Here is a 25451-nt window from a genome sequence, read left to right as displayed (position 1 = left end):
TGGTCGAATAATAATAAGGCAGAACAGTCAGGTGGAAGTTGAAACTGGAGCAGCAGCATGGCCAGGTGGACTGGGGACAGCAAGGAGTCATCATGTCAGGTAGTCCTGGGGCATGGTCCTAGGGCTCAGGTCAGTTGAAACTGGAACAGCAGCATGGCCAGGTGGACTGGGGACAGCAAGGAGTCATCATGTCAGGTAGTCCTGGAGCTCAGGTCCTAGGGCTCAGGTCCTCCGAGAGAGAGAAAGAAAGAGAGAAGGAGAGAATTAGAGAATGCACACTTAGATTCACACAGGACACCGAATAGGACAGGAGAAGTACTCCAGATATAACAAACTGACCCCAGCCCCCGACACATAAACTACTGCAGCATAAATACTGGAGGCTGAGACAGGAGGGGTCAGGAGACACTGTGGCCCCATCCGAGGTCACCCCGGACAGGGCCAAACAGGAAGGATATAACCCCACCCACTTTGCCAAAGCACAGCCCCCACACCACTAGAGGGATATCTTCAACCACCAACTTACCATCCTGAGACAAGGCTGAGTATAGCCCACAAAGATCTCCGCCACGGCACAACCCAAGGGGGGGCGCCAACCCAGACAGGATGACCACAACAGTGAATCAACCCACTCAGGTGACGCACCCCCTCCAGGGACGGCATGAGAGAGCCCCAGTAAGCCAGTGACCCAGCCCCTGTAATAGGGTTAGAGGCAGAGAATCCCAGTGGAAAGAGGGGAACCGGCCAGGCAGAGACAGCAAGGGCGGTTCGTTGCTCCAGAGCCTGGATCAACGATAATGGATCATACGAAACTGGCTCACCTTTAAACATGCATATTTCTATGGCAACGAATCCTTTAGAACTACCCTGTTCCAGGGCAGGCTAACTCACGGCTACCTCCACTTACCCTGCATGAAATCACTGAGCCGTGATTTAAGGAACGTGAAGCTGGTTAGAAAACCCTGAATAGATCTAGCTTGTTTCGTAGAATACTCCTCGGCACTGGTACCAGGCTGTATCAACTAGTTACGTTTGCCAGCTGGCTAGCTAGCTATAGATTAACTATAGATTAGATTAACATTAGTGGTTACCACAATTTATTTTAGCTACAACTTGCTAAGAAAATCCAAACTAGCTAGGTGTTTGCAGACAGTAAGATACAGAAATTAATTGTGCAATTATAGAATACTCATGGATATATATATATATATATATATATATATATATATATATATATTAATAAGCAAAGTGGAAAGCAGCATTGTTGTCTTCAACATATTGTTCTATCTGCGGCATTGACCATGCAGACTATCACTGCAAGTGGTTGTGACCGGTTGAGTGAAAGGGGGCGGGGCTTGGTGTGTGTGGAAGGAGATAGGAGAGAGATGACTCAAGTAGCAAACAAATAAACTATAAAAACAGACATTACACACTGCAGAGTAGCGTAACACATTTAACAAACCAAACTTTAACACACACTTATACAAGGTGGAGTAAAAACCCAAACTGGTCCGTGCATCAATACCGGTATATAGTAAAATATGGTATACCACCTGAAGTGAGAGTGTGGTTATGATTATTTAAAAGTCATGGATTTCTCTATATGATAGCTTGAGAGGAGAGGATTCCCATAAGTATTGAGGGTCAGGGTTGAACTGGGAGGTGGATATGACGCTAGGGTTGAGGCTCGGGTTTTGGTTGAACACTAACCCTAGCATTTGAAGCTCATTACAACACCCAACACTGCCACTCAGAGGGAAAAACGTTTCTTATACTTATACTCTTCACTCTGCATTGTCAGAGAATCTTCCAACCACAACTTCAGCATTTCACCTGTAAGTAAACACAGGACCATTTTACTCCAATAGAAAAAGATTAGAGTAAATTCAGAGAGTTAAAGCTAACAGCTCTACTGGTAGGTAGTACAAAACGTAGACCACCATTGCTAACCACCCCGTACAGACAGTGATCTCTCCCTGTGTGAGTGATGTGGTCAGCCATTTTAGCTGCCATCTTTCTCTATGCATTTATGCTGCGCTTGGGAGATTCCCTGGCTCCGGCATCTGCTGATTACCCCTACACACTAATCTATTCTCATAGCTTATTTATACTCGGTTCACTCTACCCCCACGGGTAAAAGCTTTTTAAATCACTTATCTTCATCAAGGGAAGAGAGAAGGAGAGAGTGAGACAAGGAGGAGGGGAGGGAAAAAAAGACGACTGGTGTTACCTTTTCTTCCAGTTTTTTTATGCTTTTATTTTGCAGCTCATTCTTGCTAGTGGCTAAATGGCTGGAGGCCAGAGATACTGAGGGCGAGGGTGTACGGGGTGTGTGTGTATGGGGGTGGGGGGTAGTGTAGTGCTGACAGTGTGTTTGTGAAGTGTGTGTGTGTTGAACAGGAGGAGTGCTGGGATTGAGCCAAGACAGGCCAGGATAGGACAGGGAATTGGTCAGGATCAAACACAGAGCTGCTTTACCAATCCAAGCCACAAGAGGGCAGAAGAAGACCTCTGCAAAACCAGGAACCTATAGAAATGATTCAAAGGTTTTACTGTCGCAAAACAGTTATGACATTTCAAAATTGCTCTTATTTCTGTGTGTGTGTGTGTGTGTGTGTGTGTGTGTGTGTGTGTGTGTATGACTACTGCATGCATATGTGCCTATGTGGGCATAGAGAATGAGAGAGAGGGACAGAGAGAGGAAGTAGTAACTAAGAAAGACAGAGACATAATATTTGCTGTCTACAGGTTGGGTCTGGGTTTGGGTTGGTGTGCTTTGTTCTCACAAACACATTCCTCCGTGTCCACCGAGAAAGTTTGGCAGGTACACACCATCAAATAGCCAGGAGAAATAGAGACACACCCTATATAATACAGACACACACACACAACTAAACAAGCATGCAAAACCACCATGTATCTCATGCACCCTATCACTCAAACAACAGAACATTATTTATTTGTCTTTTTAATGAATATGGTCCATATACATACTCAACTTGATTGTATCAAAACTACTGTTAAACAATGCATAGTGGCTGAACAGCCTTAGTCAAACAGTCTACTATAGAAAACATGTATGTCTGCAGGCACTAAAACATTTTCTGGCAATTCTGGTCTCGGCTAAGTATTTCCTGGGATCGAATTCCAGACCAAATTCAATATCTGGCCTTTCTCCCTAGATCATCTTTTCATGTGATGGTTTGGTTTGAAAAGAGGCCCTTCAGAACCAGGAGGGACAGTCAACTAAGACCCATGGATCGTTGGTAAAGCATGAAAGCGTTGTGGGTTTGACTCCCACGGTGGACCAGTATGAAAATGTATGCACTCATTAAGTAGCTCTGGATAAGATCGTCTACTAAAATATAAATGTTAAAAATGTGTGAGGATTTGGTTTGCACAAGGACCGAACTAGGACCCATTGATTGGGGTTTGGTTTGGAACGGGGCCCAACTAGGACATAGGTTGTGAGGGTTTGTTTTGGTTTGGAACAAGCACCATCTAGGACACAGGGATAGGGTGTGGGGGTTTGGTTTTGAACAGGGCCCAACTAAGACGCAGGGATAGGGTGTGGGAGTTTGGTTTGGAATGGGGCCTTGGGAGTTAACAGTGAGCTCTAGGGACGTCAACTTGTATAAAAATATAATATTTCTGAAACCACCCTGGACATTTTAAATGACTCAAGGTTTCATGGAAAGTGAATACTGGCTTGTGGAAACATATTTTGTTTAAGATATTCATATTTTGGTAGATATTTTCTACACCACTGAGGTCTAACACGTTTTTATTGACAATACATTATATAAAAAAACTAAAAACATAGTATATATCAAATACTTTGCACAACTCAATAATATACATATTGATTGTTGCTCAAATCTAAACAGCACCATTGAACAGTTAAAGCACCATCTAGTATTATTATTGTATATGTAACTGATTTTGCCCTATGCGATTATCATTTCCATTTTTGCTAAACCGATATTGTATCTTCAGTAAATCTGAGTCTATTGTTGTATTATGGAGACTGGGTTACATCCACACTGGACCAATGTTGTCAATATTGGCGCTGGGTTTTTTATTCAAATAATCAAAGGGCAACCCCACCCTAGTACAATAACTCCACAGACAGGGCTGACTACAGTCTACAAATGTCAGACAGACAACACTGCAGAAATGGAGTGACCTTTTCTATCTGAATGGAAAGAGGTTTGCTTCCAGGTTTTGAATGTCCACAGTCACTGAACAACCAGAATGCAGCTATGTGAATGAATGTACAGCTATGCCATGCTTTGTCTCATTCACTTCTAGCACCTGTTGCTTTATCTAGTCCAGGTTGTATGAAAAGTTTTATGATATATGAAGTATACCTGTGTAGTTCATCCAGTCAGGGAATAAAGCCTGAATAACAAGATATAAAGTGCTCCATCTCCTGTTCACTGTGAATTGGTCCTTTATGGAAGTTTTTCCTGGGTAAGCCCTATCAATACTTGTTTTAGGATATGTTTACAGTGTAATTTAATAGCCATTTTGTGTAACTCAAAAAGATGTTCTATCGCTACATTTGCATTTGAAAGCTATGATGGGTGCTCTTAACCTAACATATGGTTTATCTGAGTGCAAACTTGGTAAGAATTATAATACTTTCCATCACACAAAATACATAATTCATCAAATGGTCTCCATCCCAAATGGCACCCTATTCCCTATTTAGTGCACTAATTTTCATCAGGCTCCATAGGGTTCTGGTCAAAAGTAGTGCAAAATATAGGGAGTAGGGTGCCATTTGGGATGTAACCTTACTGCTGCCAGGGGACATGGAGTACTTTTTAAGGTTTACTGGCCAAAGGGACATCAGTACAGCTATATGATGGCTGCAGATGCAGGACACTTCTTCACACCCTCAAGGCACTTTAAACTCAACAACACAACAGTGACAATCTTGAATTCATTTTGTTTGGTTCCTGACAAAACATCCAAAAGATCCTCAATCTTTATTGGACTGTGTGTGCAACATGTTTTTGCTAGATTAAGACTTGGCTTGGTTTACTTCTCAAAATATATATTTTGCTATCTGGATTATGTTATATAAAATAAATGTATTAAAAGACACAATAAGAAAATTAAGGAGATATTCTACTACGAACTGTGAACCAATCACTCTTCTGATTGTGTCTCCATCTCGTTTCACACGTCCATAATATCACACAAGCCCACAACCCTGTCTACATCTCAAATAGCACCCTATTCTCCCCTATATAGTACACTACTTTTGACCAGGGCCCATATGGCTCTGCTCAAAAGTAGTGCACTATATATGGAAAAGGGTGCCACCTGGGACATAGATGCAACCGTCCCCCTCCTCCTACCCCTCGCTCTTTGGCTTGATGAGGTATCCATTGAAAGTGACGTAGGTATCAAAGTCATCGCTGAAGATGGCGTTCTCTCTCTCCCCTTTGAACAGCCTGACCCACACCTGGTCCTCTCTCTCCAGCTCTAGCATCAGGCTCTGGCTCTGCATGATACTCCGGTCACTGGGCTGAGCGTACAGGATCACCACCTCCCTCTCGTTATGCATCACGTGCACATACGTCTCCTTCTGGTTCCACGTGTGCACGTTCAGACTGAAGTAGTAGATTCCCGGCACGTAGCAGTAGAACTTGCCGGTGAACATGTTGAAGTGGCCGTAGAGGTTGACGAGCTCGGTGTCGAACACTAAGGTCTGGTAGTAGTCGTTGGAGTGGATGGCCTTCTTGCGGCCCACGGAGAAAGCAGCGTACTGGGCCTTGCAGGGTTCACCCGGGGTCCCTATGCTCCCTTTGGTGCCCCTGATGCCGTTGGGCCCTCGGGGACCGGATTGGCCAGACTTACCGGATTTACCGTACGGTCCTCGCTGGCCGCTGTCCCCCTTCTCACCTGGAGGAGGAAGAAGTAGAAATGTTAGTAAAACGCCAGTACATGCAACTTTTCAAGGCAATAAAAAGAGAATACCTCAGGTCAGTGAATGCAGTCAAAGGTCATGGTTTAAGGTAAGACTACAGATAAATTATTGTGTTTGTGTCTGACACAGATTTGCCCACTGCTTTGCATAGCTAGTGGTCATTCACCATAACAGTTACAGTACCACATCTGTTTTCACAGTCTCAGCATCCAAGATGTACAACGTGGCAGATACAAATACCCACAGCTGTTGTCCCCTCTCCTAACCCACTGGTTCCCAAACATGTTTTCGCCCAAAGCCTTTAATCGCCTCATCATTATCCCCCAAGACACAACTTGAGTCCCAAATTACACCTTATTCCTTATATAGTGTACTTATTTTGACCAGGGCCCATAGGCACTATGTATGCAATAGGGTGCCATTTGGAATGCAGACACAGTCCAGTTTTAAAGCTGAGACCCAGTAAAACGTTTCACAGCCCACCAGTGAGTCCTAACCCACTACTTTTCCTAACCCTGGGGAACAATTTACTTACCCACAAACCCAAAGCGTTTGTCCCCTCTCATCTTTGTGGAGAGTCACCAAGCTCATCCTGCTTGCCAAAGACCCTGCATGTCTGTGTGGTTTAGCCTGACCCTGAACTGATCTTGGCAGAGACATTATTCTGGTTAGAGAGGTTCGCTGACTCTCGAAAGCCTTGTGTGTAGTTGCTAGTTGCGAGCTTCAGTTGCTAACTTCAGACCCATTTGCTATTCGGCCCTTTACAAATGAACCAATCTGCTTTCTGCTACACTGGACCACTAATTTGATGTTCTTGCAACTCTTTAAATGGAAAGTGCTGTCCCCCAGGTATTCAGGTTCTCCAAACGGTTGAAGTTAAGTTCAAGTTAATTGCGTCCACCAACCATCTCTCCTCAGAAATTGAGCCTGGGAACAAGGTTAAGTTTAAGTACGTAAGTTCACTTAACTTAATGTGGTAGTCAGTAGTAGTGCAGGTGACCAACCTACCTTTGAGGATGGTGATGTTGATCTGTGGCACCGCTTGGTACTGTGGGTAATGTTGTGGGTAGTGGGGGTTGGAATAATGAGGAGGGGGCTGCTCTCCAGGGTCACAACACCGCCGACAGTCTTTACCCCTCACTTCACTACCAGTGGCAATAGAAAACAATGTCAATGGATACATCCCAAATGGCAACCTATTCCCTATTTTGTGCAATACTTTTGGCCCATATAGGGACCCTGATCAATAGTAGTGCACTATATAGAGAATAGGGTGCCACTCAGAAGGGTAGTATGTAGGAGTAGTATGCAGTAGTACCTGACATCTCTGTGGTAGACCCTGGTGTTTGTCCTGGGGTCTGTCCTGAGGTCTGTTGTCTCACTGTCCCTGTCTCTGTTCTGGTCTTGTTCCTGGTCGTAGGGGGTCCGGTAGGGTTCACCTGAGACCACCAACAGGAGCAGTACCACCCACGCACACAGGGCAGAGGGCGGCTGCCCATCCCGCACTGTCATCTTCGGGAAACAGGAAGTGACATCAGTCATAATCAGGAAGTGATTGAGCTCATATGCAGTTAATTACCATATCTTCTCCAATGTACTTTGAGAAGGAGATGAGGAGAGAGGACACAGGAAATCAAGGAGATACAATTGAGAATCATCCATAAAAAATGTATGGTTGTTCTGCACTTTAGTTTTGCCATGAATAGACCTCTTTCTTTCTTTCTTTAGGACAGTGATTACGACATAATCGGTGAAGTTGGGGACAGACCCAAGTGTCTCTGGAGACAGAGTGGTTGGCCTGCTACATAATGTGTTTGTGGGATAAACCAAACTCATATATTCTCATCTGTTTTCACTTGGATGGCTATGACACCTCAATATGACAAACAACAACAGGGTGCGTCCCAAATGTCACTATATAGTGCATTACGTTTTACAAAGGCTCTGGTCAAAAGTGGTGCACTATATAGGGAATATAGACAGACTGTACTCTCAGAGTAAAAAGTAAATAAATAAAAACACACATTTCCACACATTAGCCTAACTCAAGAGAAATTATGCTGGAGAATATGATTGTCTTTGAACTTCTTTAAAGCTAGAATCCTTAGTTACTCCATCAATTTTTGGACTTAGAAATTAATAATGATATATACCCTATAATTCTTGAAGAATATAACTTCTAACGTCAATTCCACAGTAAAGTAAAAGCGCTGAGACTCAAAACCATTGATTTCAAAGTTTAACAAACCATACAACTCTATGCACAATAACTACATTTTGCACTGAACATTTTACAAAAGAACTGTGCAGATGCAAACTTTGGTAACAGAATCTCTGTAAAATCTCACTCAGTTTTTTTATGTGTCCATGTTTTCCAAATAGATATTTGCTCTGAAATATGATTTAATTATGTCTGCAGAAAGAATGGGGTGTCAGCTATGACATGACACATTGACTTTGAAAAAAACCTATTTTGGTTATTGAACTACAGTAAGTGAAGTGGATTTACATCTGGTAAGGGAATTGCGATAAAGGAATTTTGTCATGCCTGATCTGTTTTACACAGAAATGCATAATTATGAATATCATTTTCTCCATGGTGATGTATCCTAAATAGGTACACAAAGGTATCCAATATCCTCCTTTGCATATGTGGGTATTATTCTACACACTGGCTATTATTTTAATGTCTCTGCACCCAAACAACACCAAATATGGTTGGTCTGGGCCGGAACAAATCTGAACCAATTATAGACATCTATGTTTCACAAGCTTGGACATCAAAGTACACCACAGTAAAGCTCAATAGAGCACAGTAGAGTACAGTACAAAACAGTAGAGTACAGTAGAGTAGAGTACAGTAAAGTACAGTTGTGGCCAAAAGATTTAAGAATGACACAAATATTAATTTTCACAAAGTCTGCTGCCTCATTGTCTTTAGATATTTTTGTCAGATGTTACTATGGAACACTGAAGTATAATTACAAGCATTTCATAAGTGTCAAAGGCTTGTATTGACAATTACATGAAGTTGATGCAAAGAGTCAATATTTGCAGTGTTGACCCTTCTTTTCCAAGACGTCTGCAATCCTGTCATGCTGTCAATTAACTTCTGGGTCACACTAATGGCAGCCTATTCTTGCATAATCAATTCTTGGAGTTTGTCAGAATTTGTGGGTTTTTGTTTGTCCAACCGCCTTTTGAGGATTGACCACAAATACTCAATGGGGTTAAAACCTGTTAAGGAGGCTGCGAATTTTCGCAGCTTTTTGTTAAAAATCGCACAACATTTCAGCGTCCTGCTACTCATGCCAGGAATATAGTATATGCATATGATAAGTGTGTGTGTATAGAAAACACTCTGAAGTCTCTAAAACTGGTTAAATCGTGTCTGTGGCTATAACAGAACGTGTTTAGGAGTCAAAATCCTTCGAAAAACTGTTCACCAAAAACACAAAAATAATATTCATCCGCCAGTCAATGTATTGTCTAAGGCTGAAGAAAATACATGGGGATCCCCTGTAAACGCCTACAGCTTCCACACGATGTCGCCAGTGCTGGCATTTTGTGGCTGCTTTATCCTTGGTTTGGTGACGTATAGGCACTTCCTTTCTTGGGGCTCACCACAGGATGTTATGAAAGTGAAAACATGGAGTATGATTTCAAGACTCGCTGCTATCGAATACAGATCGCCCCGTGATCAATTTGATAGATTATTAACGTTTATTAATACCTAAAGTTGGTTTAGATAAGTAGTTTGAAGTGATTTGTAAAAGTTTATAGGCAACTTTTGTAATTTTAAAAAGTTACGTTGCGTCTTGTAAAGGGGCATTTTTCTGGATCAGACCGGTCTTCAGCAAATCACATTTTGGGTATACAATGACGGATTTAATCGGGGAAAAGACCCAATTGTGATGTTTATGTGACATATAGAAGTGCCAAGAAAGAAGCTCGTCAAAGGTAATGAATGTTTTATATTTTATTTCTGCGTTTTGGGTAGTGCCGGCTACCGCAAAATCTGTTGTTTTGTTGACGGTCTGGTATTCTGGGGGTGCATGCTATCAGATAATAGCTTCTCATGCTTTCGCCGAAAAGCATTTTACAAATCTGACTTGGTGGCTAGATTCACAACGAGTGTAGCTTTAATTCAGTACCTTGTATGTGTGTTTTAATGAAAGTTTGAGTTTTATCGAAAACTATAGGTTGTGCTCTAAAATTTCCGCTGATTTGATCCCGCCACAGGGACCTAGTCCATAATTATTTTAAGGTCTGGGGAGTTTCCTGGCCATGGACCCAAAATATCGATGTTTTGTTCCCCGAGCTACTTAGTTATCACTTTTGCCTTATGGCAAGGTGCTCCATCAGGCTGGAAAAGGCATTGTTCGTCACCAAACTGTTCCTGGATGGTTGGGAGAAGTTGCTCTCGGAGGATGTGTTGATACCATTCTTTATTCATGGCTGTGTTCTTCTGCAAATTTTAAATGAGCCCACTCCCTTGGCTGAGAAGCAACCCCACACATGAATGGTCTCAGGATGCTTTACTGTTGGCATGACACAGGACTGATGTTAGCGCTCACCTTGTCTTCTCCGGACAAGCTTTTTTTCCAGATGCCCCAAACAATCGGAAAGGGCATTCATCAGAGAAAATGACTTTACCCCAGTCCTCAGCAGTCCAATCCTTGTACCATTTGCAGAATATCAGTCTGTCCCTGATGTTTTTCCTGGAGAGAAGTGGCTTCTTTGCTGCCCTTCTTGACACCAGGCCATCCTCCAAAAGTCTTCACCTGACTGTGCGTGCAGATGCACTCACACCTGCCTGCTGCCATTCCTGAGCAAGCTCTGTACTGGTGGTGCCCCGATCCCGCAGCTAAATCAACTTTAGGAGACGCTCCTGGTGCGTGCTGGACTTTCTTGGGCGCCCTGAAGCCTTCTTCACAACAATTGAACCGCTCTCCTTGAAGTTCTTGATGATCCGATAAATGGTTGATTTATGTGCAATTTTCCTGCCAGCAATATCCTTGCCCGTGAAGCCCTTTTTGTGCAAAGCAATGATGACGGCACATGTTTCCTTGCATGCAACCATGTTTGACAGAGGAAGAACAATGATTCCAAGCACCACCCTCCTTTTGAAGCTTCCAGTCTGTTATTCAAACTCAATCAGCCCTCCCATGTCCTCTTCACAACTGTGTGGGTGTGGGTGGACCATGTTAAGTCCTTAGTGATATAGACGGCAAGGAACTTGAAGCTCTCGACCTACTCCACAAAAGCCCCGTCGATGTGGATGGGGTGTTCGCTCCCCTCTTTCTCCAATAGTCCACAATCAGCTCCTTGGTCTTACTGATGTTGAGAGGGAGGTTGTTGTCCTGGTACCACACGGCTAAGTCTCTGACCTTCTCCCTGTAGGCTGACTCATCGCAGTTGGGGATCAGGCCTACCAATGTCGTATCGTCAGAAAACTTGATGGTGTTGGAGTCATGCACAGCCACACAGTCATGGGTGAACAGGGAATACAGAAGGGGACTAAGTACACACCCCTGAGGGACCACTGTGTTGAGGGTCAGCGTGGGGGAGGTGTTGTTGCCTACCCTTACCACCTGTGGCTGGCCCGTCAGGAAGTCCAGGATCCAGATGCAGAGGGAGGGGTTCAGTCCCAGGGGCCCTAGCTTGGTGATGAGCTTGGAGGGTACTATGGTGTTGAACGCTGAGCTGTAGTCTATGAACAGCATTCTCACATAGTTATTTCCCGTCTTGTCCACGAAGGAGAGGGCAGTGTGAAGTGCAATTGAAATGGTGTATTCTGTGGATCTGTTGGAGCGGTATGTGAGTCTAGTGTGTCTGGGATGATGGTGTAGATGTGTGCCATGATCAGCTTTTCAAAGCACTTCATAATTACAGAAGTGAGTGCTACCGGGCGATAGTCATTTAGGCAAGTTACCTTGGAGCTCTTGGGAACAGGGACAATGGTGGTTAGCTTGAAACATGTTGGGATTACAGACTGGGACAAGGAGAGATTGAAAATGTCTGGGAAGACATCTGCCAGCTGGCCTGTGCATGCTTTGAGAACGTGCCCTGGGATTCTATCTGTGATTCTTAACCTGTTTAAATTATTGTTATCATGCCAGAGTTGGGAAGACTAAATAACACTCGAGAATTTGCTATATATAATCAGAAGGATAGAATTGTGGTCAGATTTGCCAAACAGGGGGCGGGGGAGAGCTTTGCATGCATCTCTTTGTGTGGAGTAAAGGTGGTCTAGGATTTAATTTTTCTCTGGTAAAACTTAATTAAGTTTGCCTGCATTAAAGTCCCCAGCCACTAGGAGGGCTGCTTCTGGGTGAGCATTTTCTTCTTTGCTTATGGCCTTACAGAGTTGGTTGAGAGGGGTTTTAGTGCCAGCTTCATTCTGTGGTGTTAAATAGATGGCTACGAATAATTTGGATGAGAACTCTCTTGTTAGATAGTGTGGTCTACAGCGTATCATAAGCTACTCTACCTCAGGCGAAAAATACCTTGAGACTTCTTTAATATTAGACATCGCACACCAGCTGTTATTGACAAATAGACACACACTCCCACCCCTCGTCTTACCAGAGGTAGCGTCTCTGTTCTGCCGGTGCATGGAAAATCCTGCTACCTCTATATTGTCCGTGTCGTCGTTCAGCCACGTCTTGGTGAAACATTTGATGATACAGTTTTTGATGGCCCGTTGGTAGGATAATCTTAATCGTAGGTCATACATTTTATTTTCCAATGATTGCACCTTAGCAAGAAGAACAGATGGCAGTGGGGGTTTACTCGCTCGCCTACGGATTCTCAGAAGGCTTCCTGATCTGCGGCCCCTTTTCCTGTGTCTTTTCTTCACGCAAAAGGCATGGATCTGGGCCTGTTCCAGTGAAAGCAGGATATCCTTCTTGTCGGACTCGTTAAAGGAAAATGTTTCTTCCAGTCCGCGGTGAGTAATCGCTGTTCTGATGTCCAGATGTTATTTTTGGTCATAAGAGACGGTAGAGGCAACATTATGTATACAATAAGTTAACAAATAAGTTACACAAAATTCTCACCCAGAACAAAATAACAAAATATCACAATTGGTTGGGAGAATGTAAAAAGTCAGCCATATTCTTCGGTGCCATCTGGACATACAGTGCCTTGCGAAAGTATTCGGCCCCCTTGAACTTTGCGACCTTTTGCCACATTTCAGGCTTCAAACATAAAGATATAAAACTGTATTTTTTTGTGAAGAATCAACAACAAGTGGGACACAATCATGAAGTGGAACGACATTTATTGGATATTTCAAACTTTTTTAACAAATCAAAAACTGAAAAATTGGGCGTGCAAAATTATTCAGCCCCCTTAAGTTAATACTTTGTAGCGCCACCTTTTGCTGCGATTACAGCTGTAAGTCGCTTGGGGTATGTCTCTATCAGTTTTGCACATCGAGAGACTGAAATTTTTTCCCATCATTGGTACACTTCAACTATGACAGACAAAATGAGAGAAAAAAATCCAGAAAATCACATTGTAGGATTTTTTATGAATTTATTTGCAAATTATGGTGGAAAATAAGTATTTGGTCACCTACAAACAAGCAAGATTTCTGGCTCTCACAGACCTGTAACTTCTTCTTTAAGGGGCTCCTCTGTCCTCCACTCGTTACCTGTATTAATGGCACCTGTTTGAACTTATCAGTATAAAAGACACCTGTCCACAACCTCAAACAGTCACACTCCAAACTCTACTATAGCCAAGACCAAAGAGCTGTCAAAGGACACCAGAAACAAAATTGTAGACCTGCACCAGGCTGGGAAGACTGAATCTGCAATAGGTAAGCAGCTTGGTTTGAAGAAATCAACTGTGGGAGCAATTATTATGAAATGGAAGACATACAAGACCACTGATAATCTCCCTCGATCTGGGGCTCCACGCAAGATCTCACCCCGTGGGGTCAAGATGATCACAAGAACGGTGAGCAAAAATCCCAGAACCACACGGGAGGACCTAGTGAATGACCTGCAGAGAGCTGGGACCAAAGTAACAAAGCCTACCATCAGTAACACACTACGCCGCCAGGGACTCAAATCCTGCAGTGCCAGACGTGTCCCCTTGCTTAAGCCAGTACATGTCCAGGCCCGTCTGAAGTTTCTAGAGAGCATTTGGAAGATCCAGAAGAAGATTGGGAGAATGTCAGATGAAACCAAAATATAACTTTTTGGTAAAAACTCAACTCGTCGTGTTTGGAGGACAAAGAATGCTGAGTTGCACCCAAAGAACACCATACCTACTGTGAAGCTTGGGGATGGAAACATCATGCTTTGGGGCTGTTTGTCTGCAAAGGATGACTGATCCATGTAAAGGAAAGAATGAATGGGGCCATGTATCGTGAGATTTTGAGTGAGAACCTCCTTCCATCAGCAAGGGCATTGAAGATGAAACGTGGCTGGGTCTTTCAGCATGACAATGATCCCAAACACACCGCCCGGGCAACGAAGGAGTGGCTTCGTAAGAAGCATTTCAAGGTCCTGGAGTGGCCTAGCCAGTCTCTAGATCTCAACCCCATAGAAAATCTTTGGAGGGAGTTGAAAGTCTGTGTTGCCCAGCAACAGCCCCAAAACATCACTGCTCTAGAGGAGATCTGCATGGAGGAATGGGCCAAAATACCAGCAACAGTGTGTGAAAACCTTGTGAAGACTTACAGAAAACGATTGACCTCTGTCATTGCCAACAAAGGGTATATAACAAAGTATTGAGATAAACTTTTGTTATTGACCAAATACTTATTTTACACCATAATTTGCAAAAGAAATCATTAAAAATGTGATTTTCTGATTTTATTTTCTCATTTTATGTCATAGTTGAAGTGTACCTATGATGAAAATTACAGGCCTCTCTCATCTTTTTAAGTGGGAGAACTTGCACAATTGGTGGCTGACTAAATACTTTTTTGCCCCACTGTATATATATATATATATATATATATATACATACATACATACATACATACATACATACATACATACATACATACATACATACATACATACATACATACATACATACAAATGCATATATTTAAAAAATATATATTTTTCCTTCATTACTCTCCAACCCCACCACCCCTCCCCCAATTGGAGCAAACTAGTGAACAACAACGCTGAGGCCTGTATTTCCAGCTTATACATACTATACACATTTTATGGACACAACCTATTACAATAGTTATGTTTTGTTTGTTTTTACTCTTGTCCTTCCTCTATGCTCAACCTCTCCTATCCATGTCTGATGTCCATCCAGTTTGATTTCTATTTGCCATAGCTTTCAAACTGTGTTCTTTCACAAAAGTTCTTAACCTATATACGTTTTACGGGCACAGTATGTTTTACATTAGTTATCTTGTTGTTATTAGTTATTAGTCCCAACCTTCAGCTCCATTCAACCCCTCCCGTCTATCTCTTAACACCATCCATATTGGATTTCTATTTGCCATATATTTTTCAACTGTGCTGTGATGTTTCACAAAAGTTCTGAACCTTTCTATTCTCATTGTTTCGACAGATTGTAAATTGAAAACAAAAGTTTTTGCTAAAAGTATTATTATATTATTGATCGATTGACTATGACTTTTGAGATCACCCAGTAGTGCTATCTGCAAGGTTAGCTCCAGGTAAATATTGCAATTCTTCAGGCTTTCCTGGATCAAAAACAAGCTACAAATGGACAGTACCAAAACAAATTATCTAATGAATCTGCCTATTTGCAGCCAAATCTGCAGAGCTGGGAAGATTGTATCCCCCATATAAATAAATCTATTGGTTGCAAGAATTTAGTATAATAATTTAAATAGAAAAATTCTCAGTTTTGAATCCGGCGTCATTTTGCGTATCAGTTCATAAACCATGTGCCATGGAATCGGCACGTCAAAAATCTCTTCCCAACTATTTTGCAATCTATATGGCACGGCTGTCAATTTTTGGGGTCCTTAAATGAAACTGGTAAACTTTTTTATTTATCACAATTGTCTTTAACCAATTATGGTCTTTAATGCAGGGTCGACAGACAAGTTCCTTACTTTTTCCCCCTTCCACTTTCCTCTTCCATTTTTGCGGTAATGCTGCAATTAGTTGGTTGAAATTTTGGGTATTGCAGACATTTCCATGTTTTTGTTGTCTGCATGTGTAACATAACTCCACCAGTCGTATTTATGATATAATTTACAAAGAATATACCTTTTTTAAACATTATATCATAAAATTAGTATATTTGAGTTTAACCACAATATTTGTTGTATTACTTGTTCTGTCTTTTCTGGTTGTCACGGCTGTTGAAAGGAGAGGACCAAGGTGCAGCGGTGTGAGCGTACATGTTCTTTTATTTAATCAAAATGACACCAAACAAAACAATAAACACTACAAAAACAAACCGTGAAGCTCAACGGCTATGTGTCCTAAACAAAGTCAACTTCCCACCAAGACAGGTGGAAAAAAGGGCTACCTAAGTATGGTTCTCAATCAGAGGCAACGATAGACAGCTGCCTCTGAGAACCACACACAGCCAAACACAACGAAATAGAAAACATATAAATAAAGAAACTAGAATGCCCACGCTAGTCACACCCTGACCTAACCAAAATAGAGAATTAAAGCCTCTCTATGGCCAGGGCATGACACTGGTGGATTAAATTGAAATTGCAACCAACTTTCTAAGGCTTGTCTTAAAAAATAGCAATATTTGGGAGATGATTTCCTTTTCAAATAACTGAAAGTGAGATATTGTAATCTGAATAAAGGGAAAAGGGCCTTTATGAACATAGGGTGAGACATTCTTACTAATTAGCTAGAGAACCAGTTCCGATTTAAGTATAACTTTTGTATGACTGAAGCCTTTAGTGAGAAGTCTAATGCTTTAATATTTAATCATTTCTGCCCCCAAATTCATATATATATATATATATATATATATATATATATATATATATATATATATATATAAATATGCCCGTTTAATTTTGTTATTAGTTAAACATATTTCCTTTCTCACAAACAAGCATTTTCTCTTTCCTCAAGTAGGCATTCTTTTGTATTTCCCAGTAAGAGTAACACTCAGTCTTTCTCTCCACATGTTGAACACAATGTACGTGTGTGCTTTCTGCAGATGTATTTATTGCATTCTACACAAGTGGTGCTGGTTTTACTGTCTCGTCGAGGAGGGCAGAGCTGGCATCTTTTCCATTTCTTGTCAACACGTGCATCCACTGCATCCATCAGAGATCTGTTGCTCTCGCATTGAGATGAAGCTTGGGAAAGCTCATTTTCACCCAAACATAATTATAAAAGCGCAACCAGAACCATTCAAAACAAAATTCATTCAAGACACTTGTTTATTTTGGACCTGCGCAAATATCTATACACATGAAAGCCTCCTGGTCAAAATGACCCACATCATCATGTTCGTATACAAAATCTACACAGATATTCCACAACACATCAGTGTGTCCACCTTTTGAAGTTAGGTTCATGACCATAAATTTGGAAAAGTAATGTAATTTCATGAAGAAAAGGAGAGGTAGTAGTAGTATACTAGTAGTACTAGTATTTTAGACAACTCAAAAGTGGAAATGGGTCAAATTGACCCGCAACATAATAGGAGGGTTAAAAAACTAAAAGAGCATATAAGCAAATAGGTAAACTGGGATATTACTAAAGAGTTAATCAGGGTGATTTTTCCACAAATAGAAAGGTATTTAACCTTTTCATGGTGGCAAGATCTTATTTATTTTTGCCAACTTTCTATTAAAATGTATTGGAGTGAGATCCTTTCTTTCCGGAGATGTATACCGAGTATATCCACATCACCATCAGACCATTTTATTGGTAAACTACACGATAATGTAAAATGTATATTTTTTTGTGATCCAATATGTAATGTAGTACATTTGATACTATATTAATTTGGTTGTAATCCAGAGAGGTTAGAAAAATGATCTAGATCCCTGTGAAGGGATCCAAGTTGTGGATTTAAAAGAAAACATGAATCATCAGCGTACAATGACATCTTCGTTTTTAAGTCCTGTATTTCCCTTGATATTACTGTTGGATCTGATTTTAATAGCTAACATATTGATGGCCATAATAAATAGATATGCCGATAGTGGACAACCTTGTTTTACTAGTTTAAAACTTTCTGAGAAGTAGCCATCATTTACTATTTTACACCTAGGGTTATTATACATAATTTTAACCCATTGTAGAAGAGATTCTCCAAAATTGAAATGTTCCAGGCATTTCTATATAAACTCCAGTCATACTATATAAAAAGCCTTTTCAAAGTCAGCAATGAATAGCAGTCCTGGTTTCCCAGATTTTTCAGTGTTCTATTGTTTCCAGTTTTTGACTTATATTATCTCCAACGTATCCTCCATGTAAAAAACCTGTCTGGTTAGAATGAATAATGTCCAACAATATACATTTTGCAAGAATTTCTGCATCACGACACTGAAGTGTAACGGGCCTCCAATTTTTATATTTCCCACTTGTATCCTGTTTCAGTAATAATTAATTCATACCTTCTTGTTGAGTGTCTGATAATCTACCATTTACATAGAAGTTGTTATAACATGCTAATAATGGTCCTCTGAGTATATATAAAAAAGGTTTTGGTATACCTCAACTGGTATGCCATCCAGCCCTGGAGTTTTCCCAGACTTAAAGGCTTTAATTGCGTCGATAAATTCCTCCTCTGTAATTTCACCTTCACATGAGTCTTTCTGTATGGCTGTTAATTTTATATTATTAATTGAAACAAATCTATATAATTAGCTTCATTTAGAGGAGATGGAGGAGACTGTATGGACTCCTTTGACCTACATTGCTTTTGTTTTAGAGATGAATACTGAACACTTTAAAAGTGTCCCACACACTAAGGGGATTTGCTGTACCTATGTAATGTTGGAAAAATTAAGTTATAAATTCCTCTTTCCTAGTTAAAAACAAGTTATCCGATAGGCTTTGATTAAATTTCCAATATCATTGGCTTATTGGTTTGACTTGATTTTGTACACCTGGGGCTTGTTCAGGAGAATGGAAATTTACAGAATGTTCAGATAAAAATGTATTGTGTACATCAAATATGATCGTTATTATTACATATATATTTATGTTTATTTAACTAGGCAAGTCAGTTAAGAACAAATTCCTATTTACAATGACTGCCTACCAAAAGGCAAAAGGCTTCCTGCGGGGACGGGGGCTGGGATTAAAAATATAGGACAAAACACACATCACGACAAGAGAGACATCACAACACTACATAAAAAAAGACCTTGCACAGACAGGAATATGTTCCGGGATTCTTCCGATGGCATTGAGGAGTACACCACATCAGTCACTGGCTTCATCAATAAGTGCATCGATGACATCATCCCCACAGTGACTGTACGTACATACCCCAACCAGAAGCCATGGATTACAGGCAACATTTGCACTCAGCTAAAGGGTAGAGCTGCCGCTTTCAAGGAGCGGGAAAGAAATCTTATAAGCTTATAAGAAATCCCGCTATGCCCTCCGACGACCCATCAAACAGGCAAAGCATGAATACAGGACTAAGATCGAATCGTACTACACCAGCTCCGATGCTCGTCAGATGTGGCAGGGCTTGCAAACTATTTCAGACTACAAAGGGAAGCACACCCGAGAGCTGCCCAGTAACACAAGCCTACCAGACGAGCTAAATTACTTCTATGCTCGATTCTTCTGCAAGTAACACTGAAACAAACATGAGAGGATCAGCTGTTCCGGACGACTGTGTGATTACGCTCGCCGAAGCCGATGTGAGTAAGACCTTTAAGCAGGTCAACATTCACAAGGCCGCAAGGCCAGACGGATTACAAGGACGTGTACTCCGAGCATGCGCTGACCAAATGGCAAGTGTCTTCACTGACAATTTCAACCTCTCCCTGTCGGAGTCTGTAATACCAACATGTTTCAAGTAGACCATCATAGTCCCTGTGCCCAAAAACACTAAGTTAACCTGCCTAAATGACTACCGACCAGTAGCACTTACGTCTGTAGCCACGAAGTGCTTTGAAAGGCTGGTCATGGCTCAAATCAACACCATTTTCCCAGAAACCCTAGACCCACTCCAATTTGCATACCGCCCCAACAGATCCACAGATGATGCAATCTCTATTTCACTCCACATGGCCCTTTCACACTTGGACAAAAGGAACACCTATGTGAGAATGCTATTCATTGATTACAGCTCTGCGTTCAACACCATAGTGCCTTCAAAGCTCATCACTAAGCTAAGGACCCTGGGACTAAACACCTCCCTCTGCAACTGGATCCTGGACTTCCTGACGGGCCACCCCCAGGTGGTAAGGGCAGGTAACAACACATCCGCCACGCTGATCCTCAACTCGGGGGCCCCTTAGGGATGCGTGCTCAGTCCCCTTCTGTACTCCCTGTTCACTCATGACTGCACGGCCAGGCACGACTCCAACACCATCATTAAGTTTGCCGATGACACAACAGTGTAGGCCTGATCACCGACAATGATGATACAGCCTATAGGGAGGAGATCAGAGACGGGGCCGTGTGGTACCAGGACAACAACCTCTCCCTAAATGTGATCAAGACAAAGGAGATGATCGTGGACTACAGGAAAGCAGGTTGAGAGCTTCAAGTTTCTTGGTGTCCTCATCACCAACAACCTAACATGGTCCAAACATACCAAGACAGTCGTGAAGAGGGCACAACAAAATCTATTCCCCCTCAGGAGACTGAAGAAATGTGTGATGGGTCCTCAGATCCTCAGAAGGTTCTACAGCTGCACCATCGAGAGCATCACTGGTTGCATCACTGCCTGGTATGGAAACTGCTCGGCCTCCGACTGCAAGGCACTACAGAGGATAAAGTGTACGGCCCAATGCATCACTGGGGCCAAGCTTCCTGCCATCCAGCCTCTCTAATCATAGTCTGTTCTCTCTGCTACCGCACGGCAAGCGGTACCAAAGCGCCAAGTCTAGGTCCAAGAGGCTTCTAAACAACTTCTACCCCCAAGCCATAAGGCTCCTGAACATCTAATCAAATGGCTGCCCAGACTATTTGCATTCCCCCCCCCCACTCTCTCTTTACACTGCTGCTACTCTCTGTTATTATCTATGCATAGTCACTTTAATAACTCTACCTACATGTACATATTACCTCAATTACCTCGGCTAACCAGTGTCCCCGCACATTAACTCTGTACTGGTAACCCCTGTATATATACTCAATATTGTTATTTTACTGCTGCTCTTTAATTATTTGTTACTTTTATTTAAATCTTTGACCAAAGTCTGCAGTGTGTGTGTAAGTGCATGAGTGCTGGAGGCAAGCAAAAGCTCGGGAGAGAGGAGGGAGTGTGGCGGGGGTACCTGTACCAGACAGGGGGAGACAGGCCAGACGGTGAACCGATCGCCAGGTGGAATCCAAGCAGCAGTGCAGCAGGCAACGGGAGTAGGTGTCACACAAAATTGTCCTGTGGCTGTTGTATTTTGGAGATTTGCGAGGAGGATATCTTCTGATGTGATCAACGCAACAATATTGTTTCTTATTGAGGTAGCTTACAATTTTAGTGTTCTGGCTGCATGTCAGTTCATGTTGGAATTGATATGATGATGATTGTAATAAATTAATATAGCCAAAGATTATCATGCTTCGCATCTTTCTCTGATAAATCTACTGTCAGATAGATTGACATATTTATTATAAGACGTGTGTGCTCTATTCATGCTCTATTCAAGTCACGTCCTTTGTAGTTTCTTTCTCAGATCTGTATTCAAAAAGTTTTAACAAGTAGTCACCTGAGATCTGTACTCAAATATTTTTTTTTACGTAGTTGCTTTCGCAGAGTTGTATTTAAAGTTTTTGGGATCTGCATTCAAATAGTTATAGTCACCTCCAACTAGAATGTTGATATCATGGATGGTCAGTCCTTGCATCCATAGCATTGTCTATGCATTTGACAGTGGTTCCATTTCTCCAGCCCCCCCCCCCCTCACCTTTTTACCAAAACAGCGGCAGGTTGGCCACTTTGTTTTTGTTTCATTAAGGATGCTAGCTTTAAGGTAGTGATAACCTAACTCCCTCAGACCGTCCTGAAGATCAGATACAGTGTGTTTGAAGATGACCTGAATCCAAAGGTCAAGTTAAGGGTCACTGCTCTCTTATCCTTGATAGGAATGTGATGTTACTCTTTGGATCAGGACTATGGGATGAAAGAAAGGGTCAGAGTCAGATGACTGCTCAAGTATGTATGGGATGTTGTTTTTCCATACATATCAAGGGGAGTGTGTGTGTACAGGCAGCACATATATTTGGCAACTATTTAAGGCTATTCTGGTGGTCTAAAAGAATATGGCATATTTTTTATGGCACTTTTTATGGCTCCTGGCATTGTATTATGGCTCCTGGCATTGTATTATGGCTCCTGGCATTGTATTATGGCTCCTGGCATTGTATTTGTTTCTCACAGTATGTGTATTTTTGTCTGCTGCTGTTTTGACATTGAATATAGACATACACTGAGTGTACAAAACATTAAGAATGCCTGCGCTTTCCATGAAATAGACCGACCTGGTGAATCCAGGTGAAAGCTATGATACCTTATTGATGTCACTTAAATCTACTTCAATCAATGTAGATGAAGGGGAGGAGACAGGTTAAAGAAGGTTTTTTAAGCCTTGAGACAGGGATTGTGTATGTGTGCCATTCAGGGGGTGCCAGGTGCACCGGTTTGTGTCAAGAACCGGAACCGGTACCACCCAAATGACATCCAGCCAACTTGACAACTGTGGGAAACATTGGCGTCAACAAGGGCCAGCATCCCTGTGTAATGCTTCCGACACCTTGTAGAGTCCACGCCCCAACGAATTGAGGCTGTCCCAAGGGCAAGGTGGATACAACTCAATATTAGGAAGGTGTTCTTAATGTTTTGTACACTCAGTGTATATTTGATATAGACATAACAAGAAATATTGCAGCGTCATACAATAAGTTGTATACAATGCAATATGATATTTAGACTGCGTGCATCTACAAATATAATGACGAGAGGACATAACCTTAAAAATCCACTTTAAAACAGCCACTCACTTAAATGGCCACTGATCTTTTTTATCCTCAATCAAATAATGACTTCCTCTGCAATTTGACAGAAAGTTTCACTGCGTTTTACCAGAGTGTGAGTACCAAATGGCACCCTATTCCCTATGTACAGTAGTGGCCCCTGGTCAAAAGTAGTGCTCTATAAATGCAATAGAGTGCCATTTGGGACTGAGAGACTGCCGTCCATTATCAAAGGAAGTGGTCAATTGCCTGTGATCCATTCAGTGAAATACAGGGTAGAGCATTACCTTTCAGTGTAATGGTAGGGCTTGATTGTTTTTCTTATCCAATTAGGAGATCGTATCCCTCTAAAGTCTGGAATTACAACACACACACACACATATGCATGCACGCACACACAAACACACTCTCCTCTCTCCGTAACAAGGTAATTGCTAGCATCACAGCCGCTTTTAACCTGGGGGTCACTGTTTCAGGATTTGATTTTGTTTCCTGTGATGCGATGTGGTTGAAATGGTTTTCCAAAACGAAGCCATGCGGTCAGCTTTTAAAGCAACCACTTTAGAAAACATAGCATCACACACAACCACATCAACACACACACACATATGTGGCACAGACACACGCACACACGCACCCACCCCCACACACACACACATACAGTAAGTAGAGCTGTGCTTTTCAAGTCAACAGGCCAGACAGAACACTACTACCAATTAACCATTGAACAAAATATCTGTGAACCACTGTGGTAGTAAATCAGACAGAGGTTGCGTCCCAAATGGTGCTCTATTCCCTATATGGTGAACTACTTTTAACCCCTATGGGCCCTGGTTAAAATAAGTGTACTAAAAAGGGAATAGGGTGCCATTTGTGATGCAACCAGAGAACAGACAATCAACACAAATAGAAGGGACTGTTTGTACTGGCCGAGAAGGTTTATACACGGTCTGATAAGGTACAAGTCTAAGAATGGAGACAAAGAATGGATAAACAGTAGCTACGTTGTTAACAAAGGATGGAAGAAGAAAGAAAAGACACCAGCGAATGAAACAAGATAGAAGATATCAAAAGTATAATCAGTTTGTGTGTGTGTGTGTGTGTGTGTGTTCATGCATGGGTGTGAGACTGGATCTCCTCAAGAGCACAATAATCTTGCTGGTGCATCTGGAGAAGTTCAAAGTAGCGGCATCATGCACCTATGATTTTAGAGGGGGCACGAGGTATGTGAGGATGGAGGGGGGATGGTCCGGAAGCATTTTTCAAACCCCTTTTTCCTGCAATCTAAAGCCATTATTCATTATGCCTAATTCTATGTAAAAATATGTATAATTTTCTACATAGCTTATCTATGCATTTCTCTTTACCTGTTCAATTGTCATTTGAATGAATTATGTACATTGATTCTGTAAGAACTTTTACACCTTAGAAGAGTTTATTACAACTGCCACACTGGTATATAGCAACATAACCCCATAATTAAAGACATTTTGGTATTTTCTAAAGTCTAGCAACCTTGCAAGCATGCACGCCAGCGAAGATAGTTAAACAAGATACTCTAACTAGTAGCACAGTAGCCTTTAGGCAGCACAGAAGCCAGTAAATTACAGTAGATTTACAGGACCTTTAATGTAACACAAATTTACAACATATTACTGGAACACCTGACTGCTGTATTTCTAGAATTAGTGTAGTGGAATGCCATTGAGCCCACATAATGCATTGCTCTTTACAGTACTGTACTGTAATATATAATTACATTAGCTATCTGTAAAATAAAATGCTGTAAATCTACAACAATTTGTTACAGTGTGAGGTTGGGAGTTTGGGAACCTCTCTAGCTAGCTAGCTAAAGTCAACTTCATAAAATTGCTATGTGGCTAGTATTACAGTGAAACAACAAAATGTTCTGGTTTTATTTATTCATCAAGAAGGAATCAATAGAGATAAATAGTAATTTCGTCTTTTTGTAGGCACTATCTCCACCATGGTTCGTTGGACAAAGGCTATGGGAAAATGTATTGAGTTTTTGTAGGGTTTTTGGATAAATGCTGAAAATTAGGTGTGTGGTAAACACAGGCTTAGGAGATCTTATACGTTTTGTGAGATAATCTTCACCAGCGAATGTAACCTTTTGTGAATTTTGAAGCATTTCTGTAATACAAAAAAGCACAAAGCACATAAAATGATTAGTATTTCATAAATGTCATGTTAACTGACTGATATTATCTCATAGAGCAAAACGTATAAGATATCCTAAGCCTGTGTTAACCTCAGACCTTATTTTCGGCATTTATCGCAAAACCCTATTCTTTCCCCATTGTTTTTGCTGAACGAACCAGAGGTAACTCATTTCCGTTGTTTTAGGACAACAAGCTGGCGAGCTCTATATGCTACATAAATTG

At 41.5% G+C, this 25451-nt stretch overlaps 1 protein-coding gene across 2 annotated transcripts in view; it reads right to left on the bottom strand.

Moving 5' to 3' along the window:
* Positions 1 to 2950: 2950 nt before the first annotated feature.
* The window catches only part of LOC112257679 (complement C1q tumor necrosis factor-related protein 1), a 42736-nt gene continuing 20235 nt past the window's right edge, over positions 2951 to 25451 (bottom strand). Inside the window, exons 1-5 of one of the 2 annotated variants that reach the window (XM_024431452.2) lie at positions 24246 to 24253; positions 12267 to 12271; positions 7260 to 7453; positions 6950 to 7086; positions 2951 to 5916 (exon numbers count right to left, since the gene is read on the bottom strand). In XM_024431452.2, coding sequence (XP_024287220.1) covers positions 5366 to 5916; positions 6950 to 7086; positions 7260 to 7453 — 882 coding nt within the window. In that variant the 5' untranslated portion in view covers positions 12267 to 12271; positions 24246 to 24253 and the 3' untranslated portion in view covers positions 2951 to 5365. Of the gene's footprint in view, positions 5917 to 6949; positions 7087 to 7259; positions 7454 to 12266; positions 12272 to 24245; positions 24254 to 25451 lie in introns of those variants that run through there. The other variant, XM_024431443.2, reaches the window with a different exon arrangement.

This window comes from Oncorhynchus tshawytscha, linkage group LG01 (genome assembly GCF_018296145.1).
Source record: "Oncorhynchus tshawytscha isolate Ot180627B linkage group LG01, Otsh_v2.0, whole genome shotgun sequence".
Classification (NCBI taxonomy): domain Eukaryota; kingdom Metazoa; phylum Chordata; class Actinopteri; order Salmoniformes; family Salmonidae; genus Oncorhynchus; species Oncorhynchus tshawytscha.
The sequence above is the reverse complement of the archived record's forward strand: the minus strand, read 5'-3'. Positions and strand labels throughout refer to the sequence as shown.